We start from the raw sequence: 17,062 nt of genomic DNA, 5'->3' as shown, positions 1-17,062 counted from the left end.
ATGTAAATCAATCAACATGATACACCATATTAACAAATTGAAGGAGAAAAACCATATGATCATCTCAGTAGACGCAGAGAAAGCTTTCGACCAAATTCAACACCCATTTATGATAAAAACCCTGCAGAAAGTAGGCATAGAGGGAACTTTCCTCAACATAATAAAGGCCATATATGACAAACCCACAGCCAACATTGTCCTCAATGGTGAATAACTGAAAGTATTTCCACTAAGATCAGGAACAAGACAAGGTTGCCCACTCTCACCACTATTATTCAACATAGTTTTGGAAGTTTTAGCCACAGCAATCAGAGAAGAAAAGGAAATAAAGGGAATCTAAATTGGAAAAGAAGAAGTAAAGCTGTCACTGTTTGCAGATGACATGATACTATACACAGAGAATCCTAAAGATGCTACCAGAAAACTACTAGACCTAATCAATGAACTTGGTAAAGTAGCAGGATACAAAATTAATGCACAGAAATCTCTGGCATTCCTATACACTAATGATGAAAAATCTGAAAGAGAAATCAAGAAAACACTCCCATTTACCACTGCAACAAAAAGAATAAAATATCTAGGAATAAACCTACCTAAGGAGACAAAAGACCTGTATGCAGAAAATTATAAGACACTGATGAAAGAAATTAAAGATGATACAAATAGATGGAGAGATATACCATGTTCTTGGGTTGGAAGGATCAACACTGTGAAAATAACTCTACTACCCAAAGCAATCTACAGATTCAAGGCAATCCCTATCAAACTACCACTGGCATTTTTCACAGAACTAGAACAAAAAATTTTGCAATTTGTATGGAAACACAGAAGACCCCAAATAACTAAAGCAATCTTGAGAACAAAAAATGGAGCTGGAGAAATCAGGCTCCCTGACTTCAGACTATACTACTAAGCTACAGTAATTAAGACAGTATGGTACTGGCACAAAACCAGAAATATAGATCAATGGAACAGGATAGAAAGCCCAGAGATAAACCCATGCACATATGGTCACCTTATCTTTGATAAAGGAAGCAGGAATGTACAGTGGAGAAAGGACAGCCTCTTCAATAAGTGGTGCTGGGAAAACTGGACAGCTACATGTAAAAGAATGAAGTTAGAACACTCCCTAACACCATACACAAAAATAAACTCAAAATGGATTAAGGACCTAAATGTAAGGCCAGAAACTATCAAACTCTTAGAGGAAAACATAGGCAGAACACTCTATGACATAAATCACAGCAAGATCCTTTTTGACCCACCTCCTAGAGAAATGGAAATAAAAACAAAAATAAACAAATGGGACCTAATGAAACTTAAAAGCTTTTGCACAGCAAAGGAAACCATAAACAAGACCAAAAGACAACCCTCAGAATGGGAGAAAATATTTGCAAATGAAGCAACTGACAAAGGATTAATCTCCACAATTTACTAGCAGCTCATGCAGCTCAGTAACAAAAACACAAACAACCCAATCCAAAAATGGGCAGAAGACCTAAATAGACATTTCTCCAAAGAAGATATACAGACTGCCAACAAACACATGAAAGAATGCTCAACATCACTAATCATTAGAGAAATGCAAATCAAAACTACAATGAGATATCATCTCACACCAGTCAGAATGGCCATCATCAAAAAATCTAGAAACAATAAATGCTGGAGAGGGTGTGGAGAAAAGGGAACCCTCTTGCACTGCTGGTGGAATGTGAATTGGTACAGCCACTACGGAGAACAGTATGGAGGTTCCTTAAAAAACTACAAATAAAACTACCATATGACCCAGCAATCCCACTGCTGGGCATATACCCTGAGAAAACCATAATTCAAAAAGAGTCATGTACCAAAATGTTCATTGCAGCTCTATTTACAATAGCCCGGAGATGGAAACAACCTAAGTGCCCATCATCGGATGAATGGATAAAGAAGATGTGGCACATATATACAATGGAATATTACTCAGCCATAAAAAGAAACGAAATTGAGCTATTTGTAATGAGGTGGATAGACCTAGAGTCTGTCATACAGAGTGAAGTAAGTCAGAAAGAAAAAGACAAATACCGTATGCTAACACATATATATGGAATTTAAGGGAAAAAATGTCATGAAAAACCTAGGGGTACGACAGGAATAAAGACACAGACCTACTGGAGAGCGGACTTGAGGATATGGGGAGGGGGAAGGGTGAGCTGTGAGAGGGCGAGAGAGAGGCATGGACATATATACACTAACAAACGTAAGGTAGATAGCTAGTGGGAAGCAGCCGCATGGCACAGGGATATCGGCTCAGTGCTTTGTGACCACCTAGAGGGGTGGGATGGAGGGGGGTGGGAGGGAGGGAGACGCAAGAGGGAAGAGATATGGGAACATATGTATATGTATAACTGATTCACTTTGTTATAAAGCAGAAACTAACACACCATTGTAAAGCAATTATACTCCAATAAAGATGTAAAAAAAAGGAAGTCAGGGGCATGGGGTGGGAGCTGTGGGGGGAGAACAACACTAGAAAGGGCAGGAGAACATTGTCTTAACTGCAATCAAATGTGCAAGAACAAGGACACTTATTACGGAAGAAAAATATTTTTTAAATTAATGCTCAGTCTTAGCAGCCTGAATGCCCAGCCAATGCAGAAAGAAGCCAGAGTATTTAAGTTCTCTGCAATTTGAAGGTGTCCTCACAGGGACAGGAGTGCAGTCAGCGTCAGGGGCCAACACTTGCAGAAGGGGAACGGGCTGGTCAACCAGGGTAGGATCCTGCTCTCTTAGGCTGACCCCTGGATTTAGGGAGGACAGGAAGCATCCTGACTACTGATACCACTCCTACTACCTATTGTTTTTCCTCAAAGACTCTTATGAGGGCTTCCCTGGTGGCGCAGTGGTTGAGAGTCCGCCTGCCGATGCAGGGGACACGGGTTCGTGCCCTGGTTCGGGAAGATCCCACGTGCCGCGGAGCGGCTGGGCCCGTGAGCCATGGCCGCTGAGCCTGCGCGTCCGGAGCCTGTGCTCCGCAACGGGAGAGGCCACAACAGTGAGAGGCCCGCGTACCGAAAAAAGAGCAAAACAAGACTCTTATGAGACTTCACACACACTGAAAACAAATGGTGTCTGACATCAAAGCATATCTCGGGTCTATAAGCACCAAGGCATACAAAGCTAACAATTTTAAATGGAACCAATATTAATATTTACAGATATTTAGTGCATGACTAGAAACCATGGGTATGAGCAATTTAGGAAAAGTTCAGTAAGATCAAGAAGGATGCATAAGGCTGTGTAACGGCCCCCATCCAATCCCAGCGGGTGATGGCAACACAGTATCCAGGGCTCAAAGGGGAGGGGACCTGCCCACAAATGTCTGCCCCTCAAGAGGGACGTCCCTAGGGACTGTTATCACATCCCTTCTCACTTTCCTGGTCTCCCCAATATAAAATTCTACCAATATTGATTTTACTACTGTATCTATCTTGGCCAGAGTATTGGGGAAAGGGGGAAAATAAAATATAACTCTATTTCAGAATTTCGATAAGTTGTATCTCTCAGAATTGTTTCCTCTGAATTCAGAATTGCATTAGGATTCTAGATCATGCCCTGCCACTCAGCTCTTTATTAAAGAGGCACTCCACCCAGCTACGTTTCTTTTTATCGACGTTTGTAAAATGGTAAACTCCTTGAAGCTATTTCAACTGCAGTCTTTGTACATGAAACAATAATTTAACACAATTCACAATTGTTTTAATTGCTTTAAAAATGTGCAAGCACACACACATTGGTCATTTAATCCTTATTTACCCTTAGGACACTCAAGTAATTGGTATAATAACTTGAAAGGCAAATTAAATCTTATTAATGCTTTCCAAGTACTTAAAAAAAGCTTAAGTCAATGAATGTTTTGGAAAGTACTACGATCAGGAAGAAAATACACACTGAAACATTTGACCATTTAGTTCCTGAAAAGGTTTTTATTCATTTATTTATTGAGTCTCAGGAAACTGTTGGTTTTGATTCTTTTAGAAAATAAGACTGTCTGAGGAACCGGCTAGAGGAGTTTAATATGGTTTAGGCAGTGAGTTCTGGATATATAAAGAGCTACAATTCAAAGAAGAAACTACCCAGAACCTGTTACACAGAGGACTATCTTGGTTGTTGACAAGGTACAAGCTTGGCTTGGCCCACAAACTGCTAACAGATTTGCTGGGGGGACCATTCATGTCCACACCAAAAATGAGCCTGCTGTGCAGGGAGGTATAAAAACTCATTTAAATACGTGACAGTCTAATGTGAAATTTGAAAGCACCAAGGTGACAACATGACTAGTACCAAATGTTGAATAAATATCAATTGACTCAAAAACTCAATGAGCCTCTATTTTCCTCTTAAAATTATTAGACGCTGTAAGGAAGAGAAAGATGAAGATGGCTTCATCCATATGCTAAAGTACAAATACAAGAGTTAAGAAAAAGATAGGAAAGACTAAGACTAGGAGTTCAGAGAAAGAGATCAAATGTAACCAAGAGTGGTCAAAGAAGACTCTAGGGCTTCCCTGGTGGCGCAGCAGTTGAGAGTCTGCCTGCCGATGCAGGGGACACGGGTTTGTGCCCCGGTCTGGGAAAATCCCACATGCCGCGGAGCGGCTGGGTCTGTGAGCCATGACCGCTGAGTCTGCGCCTCCAGAGCCTGTGCTCCGCAACGGGAGAGGCCACGACAGTGAGAGGCCCGTGTACGGGAAAAAAAAAAAAAAAGACTCTAGAGAAAAGGTAAGAACCAGAGCTGGGCCTTGGAAGAGGGGCTGACTCAGACTTGCAAAAAGAGGGGACGGCACTGGGGCAGGAGGACCCTAGTGAGTGAGGGCACAGAGGGGCTGTGCATCAAGTGTCATCAAGGTCAGCAAACTAACCAGTTACGCTACATGCCCTGCCCACTCTCTCTAAACATTCAGAGGCTGTCCTATGTCCTGGGCCCATTCACGTTGTCATCATCTCATTTAACAGTTGACAGAAGCAGACTCAATGAGCAGAAGTTACAACACTTCACGAAAACTCAGTCTATGGCAAAGAGAACTGGATGTGTAGGGTGGTTGTTCTGGCCTTTGGGAGTCCACAGAGGCATCACTTCCTTTTCCCGAAGCAGTGAAATTCCCGAACCTGGGAGACAATGGCATCTCCAGGCCTCTATCCTAATGGGGTGAAGGGGGGAACAGCACCCCCAAACATAAAAACAGCCTCACTTCTTCAGGATGAGCATCATCTACTCTTTCTTTGGTACACAAAGAATTAGGGTGGTAACAACTAAAATAAAGAGACCCTAGGTTGATATCAACTTACCTTCAATTTACCTCCAGCTAAATCCCACCGTAATAGGCTTGACTCTTTTAATTGAAATAAATGATTTAAAACAGTGGGCCAATGAGCCCCGAAAGTAAGAACATTAAATACACATAGCTGTGTGTTTGCCTGTTTGCTTTGCTATTAAATATTCAACAATATATTGATAGGACTTAAATGATCATTTTCCCTCTGTATGGATATGAGTATAACGATTAAACGATTCCCATTGGGAAATGCTGGGCTCGCTAGCAAGTCAGCCTGCAGACTCTTTCACAAGAACATTAAGTTGTGTCCTTCATGGATTTAGATGGGAGAGACAGTGTTTCTGTTTAATCATCTGCTCGCCACAAAGGGAAGCCACACACTTCAGCAGGAAGAGTGCACATTAAATTACTTCTGCAGCTCCCTGAAGATTAAGGCTGTAGCTTTGGGATTGCGTTACAATTAAGTAATAATGAAAGAGAAATCGTGTCTTTTGCTCAAATAACGCATTAATCCTACCATATAGTGTGGATCGTGATTCACTCTCCGGGTAACGTTGACTTTTGGGGGTGATTTTTCTTCCTCATTCCACAGGACGGGAAGCACGCACAGAGAAAAGGAGAAGGGGAGGCATCACAGAAGACAGTGGCAGTTAAGAGGCCCTGGAAAGCTCTCAGGTAAGAATTAGTATTCATCACGTCATCAAGAAAATCCTAGGTGGTTTTATTGAAAGGGTGTAGTCATTGCTCAAGGTTCAGCATGTACAAAAAAACTCACCACGTGCAGAAAATCTACATCCCTCATGAGCCCCAAATTCATGAGGCCTGCTACCTGAGCAGGGCTGGTTGCAGTTTATGACTCCTTTTCACGACTTCAGACCAGAGTTCACTAAGCAATTAGCAGGATAGCAAGACTCTCCCGGGAGGTATTTGAGACAAGTTTTTCAAGCACTTTAGAAGCATTTATATATACCTAACATGCCATTAATCATTCTTATCTGTTCATTAAGGCCGTCTCCCTTAGGACCTCTATCCTCCGTTCTTACTCAGCCTGGTTCTTGTTATCTATATAGCTGAAAAGAAGTCTATTTCCTTTATAACATATTTTTTAATTAAAAGACTTCATTAATTCACATGGGTGTGCTCCACCAATGAGTCAGCACTTTCAGAGTGCTATTAAATATACACAAAGGCCGTTCTCTGGTGGGTCTGTGTGGAAGACAAAACATGCAACCATAGCTTGATCTGGGGATACATTTTTGGCACTGGAGAGATTTTAGACCATTACTTAACAGCATGATATAAACCTCCTGTCCTTATCAACACACGTGGCTTCCTTCTGTCCCCTACCAAAAAGGGGGCAGGATTTTAATTTTCACTGCAATCTACTTGATAAAAACTAAAGGTGGAAAGGAAATTAGATACTCTAACATTGAAAAGCAATGAGTTTTAAATGGCATGTCAGCCGTGACGTGACTATACCTCTTCCCGGGACTCTCCCACACCCATGTTCAATCCTCTGCTGGTTCCTGGGTTCATCCACCCCAGCGCAGCAGGCAGGGAGGCTCCAAGCAGTGTGAGATGCAGCCAAAAGCATCCTGGTTTCATTTTGTTGAGTCTGTTGAGAAAATGACAAACACTCAGAACTAAGTGCTGCAAAGTGTAAACATGTCAAGGCATAGTTAGTTAGTGAGTGCCTGTGCTCCAGAATCAGATAAATCCGAGTTTAAATTCTGGCACCAACCGTTCTGTTTTCCTGTGGAGAAGTTATAACACTTCGGAGCCTAAGTTTATTCACCTCTAAAATGGGGTCAGAATATGTACCCAATAGCGCTGCTGTGAGGACTGAAGGAGGCAGGGCTGGCACATAGTAAGAACTCTAGAAATGCTAACTGGTATGTAGAAACCCACTTGAAATGCACCTGCCACTACATCTGCAAGAACAAATGAGGGTGAGAAGGCTGAGGCACCTCTGTTAGGTTACCCTATGTCCACGCTTCTGTTTCCTCAGAAAGTATTTGCAGCTGGGCACACTAGTGCTCAATAAATGCTGATGAGGAATCATGTTAAATCTGTAGCACCCCTGTTTGTAGCTGATGCCTCAGTTAACAAGATAGTGAACTTCAAAACAGCATTAAAGGGTCTACTATTTTTATTTTTGTTTCAAGACCAGTCCTTGTAGTAGAATCCCAGCATCCAATGGATAATAGGATTTCAGTAGCATTTAAGATATTTCCTGAGACTCACTTGATAGATTGTCTAAGAAATGGACAATTGAAAGTAATCAAAGAATCCCATGGATGAAAAAAAACTAAGGATCAGCTATAATAAAAATTCAACTCCCTAACATATGCTGGGCATTGTGTTAAGAGGACAAAGACACAGACTGGTGCATTTGTCCAATTAGCTGTACTTTTTAAGGCTTCCACTGTGAACATATTCCAACCTTAATTTCAGTATCTCTAAGAAACATATCCAGATAGAACTCATCATGCAGTATTTAGAACTCTTACTCAAGGAAACTTGAAGAGTTATTAATTTCTGTGAGCACCATACAATTTAGTGCTTAACTGCATGTGGTCCACACTGCATCCTGCTCATGGCTGGGGAGATGAAAACACACAGAGCTCCTTGGAGGCCAGCACCCCCATCACTTGGCTTAGGACTGGTCATGAGCAGGTGTCCGAGTCAGAGATGATTAGCTGCTTGAGAGACCTTACAGCCTGTTTGCGGGGTCCACCCGTGCTCACCCCCAGAGCCAACAGCTTTGAAGGATCCCTGCTGTACACAAGGGGAGGTATCAAATGATCACTAGCGCTGATGCCAGGGCTGCCAAACAAATACACTCCTGCCACATTCCAGGTTTCCTCTGGCTGCCTTCCATACCCAATAAAGCTGCTGCCCCAGATTTGCTTCATGTCCCCAACTTGAGACAGAAATGCCCACAGGAAAGTGAAGTCAAACTAAACATTGTAGGCATATAACACTGGCCTGTGAAAGGCAAGGTTACAAGTTATGACTATCTTTTAAGAGACGACATCTTTTTTTTTTTTTTTTTAAAGAGTCCACAGGCTCCTACTCCTACCTCTGTTGCTTCGGCCGTTCATCTTTGACATCTGGAGGGAAAGCTAGAATTACTGGGGAAACGGTCCGAGTGGCCAGTAAATACGATCTGAAGGTCATGGTCTCAGCACAGTCAGCACCAGCTCCTCCCTCTGAAGAAGGCAGAGTGGAGCAGAACGCTGCAGCTTCCGCAGCTACCTGGGAGAGGGCTGCAGCGTTACCAGCAGCCACCCAGCGCTACGCTCCCTGTCCGGGGCTCCAGCTAGGGTGTGTGTTCTTACAGGGATGAGGAGAGAAAAATCACATTTGGGACTAAAAGAGAATAAAAATGACTTCCCTGACTGCAACCAGTTTTTCTAAAAATAAATAGGGCAACTCCCTACTCCCCATAAATTATTCTCTTCTGAACACAGAGCCATCCATGTTCCAGAGACTGCAGAGAGCAGTTGCTGGATTTTCGGAATTTTTTTTAAACCAGCAAGAGTAACTCAAGCTAGAACTAGAAAGACACTGCTTCCTACTCTACTTTTATTAATTCTTCCCTACTTATCCACCATCAACCAGTGCTCGTGGAGTGAGCATATATATAAAAGGTCTTCTTCTCTCCCTTTTCATGCTTTCAAGCCCAAATAAACTAAAAACAGCAAGATAATCAAAACTTACTCTAGATAATGTACAGATGTCAATCCCTGGAGTTATGAAATATTTGAGCCACAATATCTAGTATTTAGTTTTCAGTTTGCCTAGTAACCCAAGACCAATTATTTTAGATGTTTTATTATTAATGGATAATATCAGAATAAATTCTGTTCATTTCAATTGTTTTGGGAAGCGCCAAATCACTTCATTTAAGAGGGTGTGCCCAGACCTCTGGCATTAAACCAGCTGTTCTGAGATGTGTTTCAGGAAGCTGAACTGCAGCCCTACTGCACCTGGAGTCATCTCTGGTTTTGTCTGGTTTGTGTTGAGATTCCCGTAGGATTTCATTGGATGACAGGGAAACACACGAGCCAGGCCAACTACTGCAATATTCCTAGGCAGCCTCTCTGTAAAGTTTATTTCAGCTTGGCCACCACTAGATCAAACTTCATTTGCACGGCAGATGAGTCTGAGATGTCATTTTATACTCATGGTGACTGACAATTCATTCCGTCTACAGCAACAACACTCTTAAAATTTACAACCCAAGTTTTATGACAGTTCGGTTCATAAAAAAAGAATACTGCATCTAAATCAATTTTGATGATCTGTCTAATAACCAAATAGAGACTCTCTATTTGATTAACACATATAGCAATTACTATGTGTCAGGCACTGTTCTAAATGCTTCACAGGTATTAACTCATAATCCTCATTTCTACTCCATGAGGAGGGCAATGATTATCCTCTAGTCAAATGACAGAGGAAATGGGTCACAGAGAGGGTTAAATACCTTGCCAAGGCTGCATGGCAAATAAATGGCAGAGCTGGGACTCCAAGACAGCCAGGTGGACTTGGTGTCTATACTCTTAAACCCCATCCCCTGCTGCCTCTTGATACTTAGAAATATTTTATTTGGATGAATGGTTGGTTTTAGATGGGGAGACATCTATGTACAGCAAGATTAGAGGCCATGAGCCCCAAGCCTCTCCTCTCACAGATGCCAAGAGCTGTGTTCCTCCAGCTTTCATGGCTCCGAGCAAGGCCAGAAGGGGAAGCCAAGCTGCCCCCCTCCTACACTTCACCCCGGATGGGGCCACTCAGCACGCTCTCCTCGGCCTTCCTTGGTGCTGTCTTCATTGGCCAAGAATGTGGTTGAAATAAAGAAAACATGAGGAGATACAAAGGATACCAGGCATCAAGAGTACCCTTTAGCTCATGGGCAACACCAACCAGCCTGGTAGACAGTCACTTTGGGCAAAGAGGACCTGTTGGAAGATTACTCATCAAATTCAAATAGCCCTACTGGCCCTCAGATGGAAGAAAATACAAGAATCTCCCTGTCAAAGAAACGGGAAGGTACCACTAATAAGGTCACAAACCCTCTTTTTCAACCTAGAGCTCCTTTTGAAATCAATTTAGGTTTATAAGCTTCATTCAATCCATGCTAGAGTCCCAAGATTGGTTATAAATCTACCTGAGATTGTTCTCATAAAAGACCTGGAACTACCTTTCCTTTCAAACAACTCGTAAGACACAATCACTTGATATTTAAGACATCTCGTTTCCAAAAGAAGTACTTCACTGCTTCCTCTGAGGTTTCCCAGCTGAGCCTCATGTTTCCCCATGCTCAGGAGAATCAGGTGCCAGACTGGCCACTGCACAGACAGGACACCAAAGGCCTAGAAGGTGGAGGAATTCACCCAATGTATGAAGCCAACTCAGTAGCCAAACCTAGATTAAAACTCAAGCATCCTGACCCCTAGGCAATTGTTTTGTTTCTAACATAATCACAAACTTACGGACGGAATATGTATGCATTCTCTGTTTAGACAGACTGATTTTGCTTTTTTTAGTTCAAGATGGGCCCCATTAGATCATCTACCCCCTTGCTGTGAAAACCACAGGATTTTCTGGTGTTATAATATAAACTGATATCATGCTATTATTTATTTGTACTTAAAATTATAGAGGTACGACAAATCTGTAGAATGTAACATTCCAAATACTGACTTGTTTTTTGAAGGAAGTTGAAAAACTGTGATCTAAGAATGCAAATGACCAGGGAGAAATTGGTATGAATATGTAAACTCCAAATCTACCCCACCAGAGAACATACAGCAGCATGTAAGCTGTCTTTACTGAACAGTGTCAGAAGGCAAAGAGAAGCACAGGCATGAGTACAAACTTCTCTTTCCTCCTCCAGGAATCAGCCCTGTTTGGGAAGAATGGGAATTCTGACCCTTGGAGCTTTTGGGAAAGCTATTCACTGGTTTGTTCTCTCTCATCCTCTCTCAGAATAGGGTGACACTACCAGACCAGACACTATGGAATAGTCATGTGGAAATGGCTTCTCTTTGTAACAGACAGGACCAGAAATTATGAAGATGATTTGGCAGAACTAAGCAACACCACCCATCCTTGAAGAGAATGGTAAAGTCTGTGATTTTGAGGCACCTGAATTTCTAACCTAATTGAAAAGTGTATGCTCTAGCCAATTACTTTTAGGTGCATTGCATTTTACACATGTGATGCTGGCAATCAACAAATAGGAACCAATTGGGGACCACCAAAATCCTACAGTTCTCTTCTGTATGCCTGCCCAATGTTCAAAGAGGAAAAAAAGGCATATCAACTCCAACCTAAAACCAGGAAGCTGTATGCTAATTTCTTTTGCAAGGTTTAGGACCCCAGTTTTGATTTGTGAGTGTTTTAGGAAAAAAGGAAAGGGTTCAAACTTCCTAAAATAATCTCTAAAATACCAATCCAGGGAAATTAGGCATGGAAACATATGAAGCCAGCCCTGAAGCAATCCATAATGAAGTTATATTGCATTTCCTATTAATTATCTACTCGGTATCTTTGGTTAATTGTTCCAACATTTGATAAATTTGATATCTAAATTAGTCTATGTGCAATGTGTACATCTATGACATTCCTATTTACTATGAAGTTAACGCACAGAACCCTCACCCTTCCAACATTCAGATTATGCCTCCTAAGTACCATGTTCGCTCCACTGTAGTTCTATTTTACTTGAAGTTGCATGCCTTGTGTTATGCACCAAGATAGAAAATGTAAGGAAAGATGTGCTATTGAAATAACTGCCTAATTTGATTAATTAGTAAGCACAGAGCAACACAAGCAAGTTGAGTTTGCAAAGAAATACCAAAAAAGGCAAAGTGGCAATTAAGGAGATTTTTAGGAAATCCTGACTAGTCAATGACAATTTCTGAAATGTAATGTTGTCAAACAAAAGCTCACATCATGAAGATCACTAAAAAAAAAAAAAAAAAAAAAAAGGCTGCAGCCCTTAGAAGAAGAATCCTGAGTGACTGGCAGGTCAAGGTAGAAAAATCCAACCTACCACTCCAGGACACAGCCAAAGTGATAAAAGTTCTCACCATACCCAGAACAAGCTGGCCCCTCTCTGGAACAAAAAGCCTTCCTGGAACTGACAACAATTGAGGGTGGACAAAAAATTTGAAGAGAGAAAAATCCATTGGAACAACTTTTATTAAGCAATTTTAATTCATTACATCAAAGACTATTTTTTTGCACAACCTTTGGCTCCGTCTGAAGTCTTTGGAGAGACGGGCTGTCTTTTTCCCTAGCATGGGAAGAAAGTGAACATTCATCTCAGTGCGTTTAAACAGAAATAAACTAGTAATGCTGCAGTGTCTTCTCACAAAACTGAGATGGAAAGCAGACATGCGCTCTGTGGAGCATCGGCTCAGGTCTTCCATTAGAGTTACTGCCTGAGGGCTGCTGAGCCTCTGGGGTCAGAGAAGCCGTATCCCTCACTCCCTTGACCATTTGCTTCCCAGGTGAGCCCTCCACCTGACCACTGCTTAGACCCAGAGCCTGTCTGGGCCATTCCAGGATTAAAAGGACACTGTTAAAAGTCATCTCTGGCTTTCCCCTAACCTGATGATAGGAAAATAACTCGGGACTTTTGAGAAAAGTCCAAATTTCTTCCCGATTCCTTTTCTCCCCTCTCGGATTGTGTGATAATCAAAATGTGCACCAAAAATGGGCTTAAGTTACCGCGCCCCTTTTACTGAAATTCTGTTTCTGTTTGGCTCAGAGAATGTGGACGGATGTTTGCGTCTCAGGAGCCCATCTAGTACCATTCCTGGTGCACAGGCTTGCAACAAATTCACTACAGGAACAGACCAAAGCTACCGGCTCCACTCGCCAGAAACCTCGGCGGAAGCGCCACCTAGAGGGGAGCGGAGGAGAGGCTGCGGAAGCGCTATTCATCAATGTCGGCGACAGTTACCAGGAGAGAGGTCGTCTGGACAGCCCATGTGGGACCAACTCTCTGGGCTAGACGCAAACCTAGAAGGCCCAACTCTGCAGGTCCCCAGGAACTTACATAGACGGACACGCTGCACGGGATGCTCGCCACGTTCTGGGCATGGTGAGAAACCCTACTGCTCCAGCAGGTTTCTGTTCCTGCAAGGGGGGCGGGCGCCGAAGTCCTCAGGTGGCAGGCCTCAAGCGAACGCGCTCGGGGCAACGCTTTGTCAGTCGAAGGGAGACCCGAAGGCTCGCGCCAAGCTCCCCCCCAAACTCGAGGCCACACGCGCACCCAAAGCGGATAGCTCTGCCTGCTTCGCCTAGGTCCCCCCGAAACTTGGAACAGCTCTTTTGCTGGCGCCAAGAGGAGTGGAGATCACCCACATTACAAGCTGTTAGGACCAAGTCCCCTGCCTGAACATCCCCCCCAAACAAATTGCTCACTAGTGATTTCCCAACAAATAACACCGGCCGCTTGCTTGGAACAACGACCGGCCCGACCCAGCAGGAGCGCGGCGGGCTGCCGGAGCCTAATGGGGTCCCGGGTCCTTCCCGCCTCCTCCGCGAAGCCCAAGCGCTCAGACCCGGACACGGCGGCCCTCGGGGTTGCGAAGGCCACGCCGGGCGCCGCGGGCCCTTCGGGCTGCAGCGAGCAGACGCAAGTTTCCCCGCAAAGCCGGAGGAAAGAGGTAGTGAGGACGCCCGCCTCGCGTCCCAGCCCGGGGCCAAGGGCACGAGTCCGAGCCCAGGTGCAACCGCTCTCCCGTCTCGCCGAGGCCGCTCGGGGTCCAGAACACAAGAACGGCACCTGAAGGATCTCGGAGCCCGGCGCCCGCTTCGGGCTCGGCTCAAGTGGTTCTGCGCGGTGCTCTGCGCGCAAGCCCGGTCACTCCGGTCCCCACTGCAGACCCAGGCCACACGCCTCGGCTCCCCAGCCTTTACCCCGGGGTAGCCCTGCCCAGCCCGGGTCGCGGGGTCCCGTGCCTGCCTCCCGGCAGGCGGGCAAACTTGGCTCACCAGGCGCGGCGGTGAGGACTAGCAAGCGCCCGGCCGGGCCCTGCAGGGAAACGCGGGGCCGCGAGCGCTAGTACCCCAGCGGGGCGCAGCGGGACCGGTTGGCAGCGGCGGGGGCGGCGGCTTGGCACCCTCCCCACGGCCGCTCCGAAGCTGCGCCCGCGTACCTGAGGCGGCCGGGGGCCGAGGGGAAGACCAGGTGGCCGCACTCGGAGGGCGAGAGGGAACGCCCCGTGGTGGCAGCGGAGACCCGGTCCCGCGTCCTTCGGTCGGTCTCTCCGGCTGTCGGCGGGTCCTGGGCGCGCTGGAGGCTGTCGGGGATCCAGCTTTCTAAGCCGCCGCGGCCCGCTGCTGTGGCACCACCGCCGCGGCTGCCCTATTTCTGCCGCCGGGACCGGAGCCCGTGACGTCACCCTCCGGGCCCCGCCTGCCCAATCGCCGCCACCTGTGCGCGCGGCCCGCCCGACCGCCGCTCAGACCCGCGCGGGGCCCGCGGCAGGTGCGCGGAGCAGCTGGGCGCGCACTCGGGGCTGGAGGACTCCCGGCCCTCCAGGGCGATCTCTGCAGCCGCAGGGGCACGGGGTGCGCTCCCGGCCCTGGCTCTGTGGAGCCCGGCAGCCGACGAGCTCTCCCACCCGCCAACACACTCCTCCTCTCCTCTGGCTCTTTTCCGGGCAGGGTTCCCCAAGTCTGTGCTCTCAATATGCGCTGCTGGTCTCAATCAGCAGCTGTAGCTTGTGGAGCTCAGGCGGGCCAGTACACCGCACCAAGAGAGCTGTCCCTGGACGCAAAGTCAAATGACGCTCCCCCTCGCTGAGAGCCAACAACCTGCGAAAGAGCGAAGTTTTTATTTCTCTCTTCTGAATCTGCCTTCTCTCACTGCAGAGTCTCACTAAATCCTGGGCATACAGAGGCAGTCGCAGTTGACATTTGCCTAGCCTGGCCAAGCTGTGACCAGAGAGTCCCTTCTTCTCCCTTAGAACCAGGCATGAGGCCTGGACCTCATCCCCAAGCCTGGGGCTCCCAAAGCTTTCTGGATCCCTCTTCAACATCCACAACTTTTGGAGACCACAGCCCAGTGATCATTTTGTTTCCATTAATTGGCCTAAAGATCAGTCTTGGTGCCCAAATAAACTGGAAACAACTTTGTAACTACTAGGGCCCCCCAAATGGTCATACTGTAGCTCCAATCTGGCATCAAACTTAGGAGTAGACTCTAGCCAGTCTAGGCTGTGATAACTGATGGGCAGGAGACTTTCTGAGGGAAAGCCTCCTACGCTGGCTGTGTGGGCACCAGGTGACTTCCTGGCTTAGGGGAACAGTGTCTTGTTCATGCCCCTGTGACCTTTCCTGGCCTGGAGGAGGGGCAGAGGGGCTCTTCTGAGGTTAAGGTTAGTTAAATATCAGGAGAAGGGGAAGAAAAATAGAAAGCTGACATGGAGGAAGAGGTGTTAGATTTGTTCTTTCCTTCAACAGATATTTACTGGGCCCTCCTGTCTACCAGGCACTGTACTAGGTGCTGGGAGGCAGCAGTGGATGGGCCAGCGTGGTCCCTGCCCTCTCATAGGTTTTGTTCTGGGATGCAGCCCACCCTCTACTACCCCTGAGCTTGCAACCCAGAGCCAGTCATATTTCTGCTATTGGTATGTTTCCCCATCCGTAAAATGAGGACTTGGAGGAAGCCTGGGTGACTTCCAGGGCTCACTCTGCTGTGACTTCCTCCATGGATACCACGATTTGTGCTCAAAAGGATAAAGGCTACTCCATGCTCCGTGCCCCTGGCCTTGGCAGGCGTGATATTCTCTCAGAATTGACCATGAATCTTTGCCAAGGCCACCCATGACTGAACCTCCAAGGCTGGCTTGTGACCAGGTTCTCCGTAGCTGGATCAGGAAAGGGATGGCACTGTCCATCTTGGGAAAAAGAAAATTAAGACTGAGCATAAAAGGAAGCAGGGACGTTTGGAAACATCCTGAGCCTCCCCCTGAAATTTAATTCTAAGTCAGTGGTCAAGATGGAGCCCCACAGCCTGGAGGCTGGGTTCACCTCCCTTCACAGACTTTGAGGTGTTTGGAAAAGCCAATTTCTGTTCTCAGCTCTGAGCACAAAGTCCCTGAGTCAGCCTAGTGGCCCTATTACATAACCAAGGCAGGCCTTGGGGTGTGTGTTTTTAATAACTTCAGGGTCATACGTAAGTCAGGATCTGTAAATCCACCAAGATCAGAAATAGCTCTGTTTAATGCAGGGACTGGACTTCCACAAACTTCCTCTGCTCCCCAAAGAAGGGGGGAATGTAGCTGCTGCAAATCAGATGCACGGAATATCCCTTAGAGATAATGCTAACAACTGAAGTGAGCTATTGTGACTACTGTGCATAAAATAAGACTGGAATTAAAAGTCACCTTGGGGGCTTCCCTGGTGGCGCAGTGGTTAGGAATCCGCCTACCAATGCAGGGGACACGGGTTCGAGCCCTGGTCCAGGAAGATCCCACATGCCGCGGAGCAACTAAGCCTGTGTGCCACAACTTCTGAGCCCGCGCTCTAGAGCCCGCAAGCCACAACTACTGAAGCCCACGTGCCTACAGACCGTGCTCCACAACAAGAGAAGCCACCTCAATAAGCCCACGAACTGCAACAGAGTAGCCCCCGCTCACTGCAAGTAGAGAAAGCCCAAGCACAGCAACCCAGTGCAGCCAAAAATAAATTAAACAAACAAATAAATAAATTTTTTTA

The 17,062-nt window shown here is 45.9% G+C and overlaps 1 protein-coding gene and 1 long non-coding RNA gene across 3 annotated transcripts in view; one reads left to right on the top strand and one right to left on the bottom strand.

The window, feature by feature from the left end:
* FSTL4 (follistatin like 4) overlaps positions 1–14,731 on the bottom strand; it is a 453,554-nt gene extending 438,823 nt beyond the window's left edge. For both annotated transcript variants that reach the window (XM_004282127.3, XM_049708196.1), the window contains exons 1-2: positions 14,497–14,731; positions 6,794–6,929 (exon numbers count right to left, since the gene is read on the bottom strand). In XM_004282127.3, the coding sequence (XP_004282175.1) occupies positions 6,794–6,919 (126 nt within the window). In that variant the 5' untranslated portion in view covers positions 6,920–6,929; positions 14,497–14,731. The remainder of the gene's footprint in view (positions 1–6,793; positions 6,930–14,496) is intronic.
* Positions 1–17,062, top strand: part of LOC125964043 (uncharacterized) — a 365,140-nt gene that overhangs the window by 77,478 nt on the left and 270,600 nt on the right. The window lies entirely within an intron of this gene.

The sequence above is a fragment of the Orcinus orca genome, chromosome 3 (assembly GCF_937001465.1).
Source record: "Orcinus orca chromosome 3, mOrcOrc1.1, whole genome shotgun sequence".
NCBI classification, from domain to species: domain Eukaryota; kingdom Metazoa; phylum Chordata; class Mammalia; order Artiodactyla; family Delphinidae; genus Orcinus; species Orcinus orca.
The sequence above is the reverse complement of the archived record's forward strand: the minus strand, read 5'-3'. Positions and strand labels throughout refer to the sequence as shown.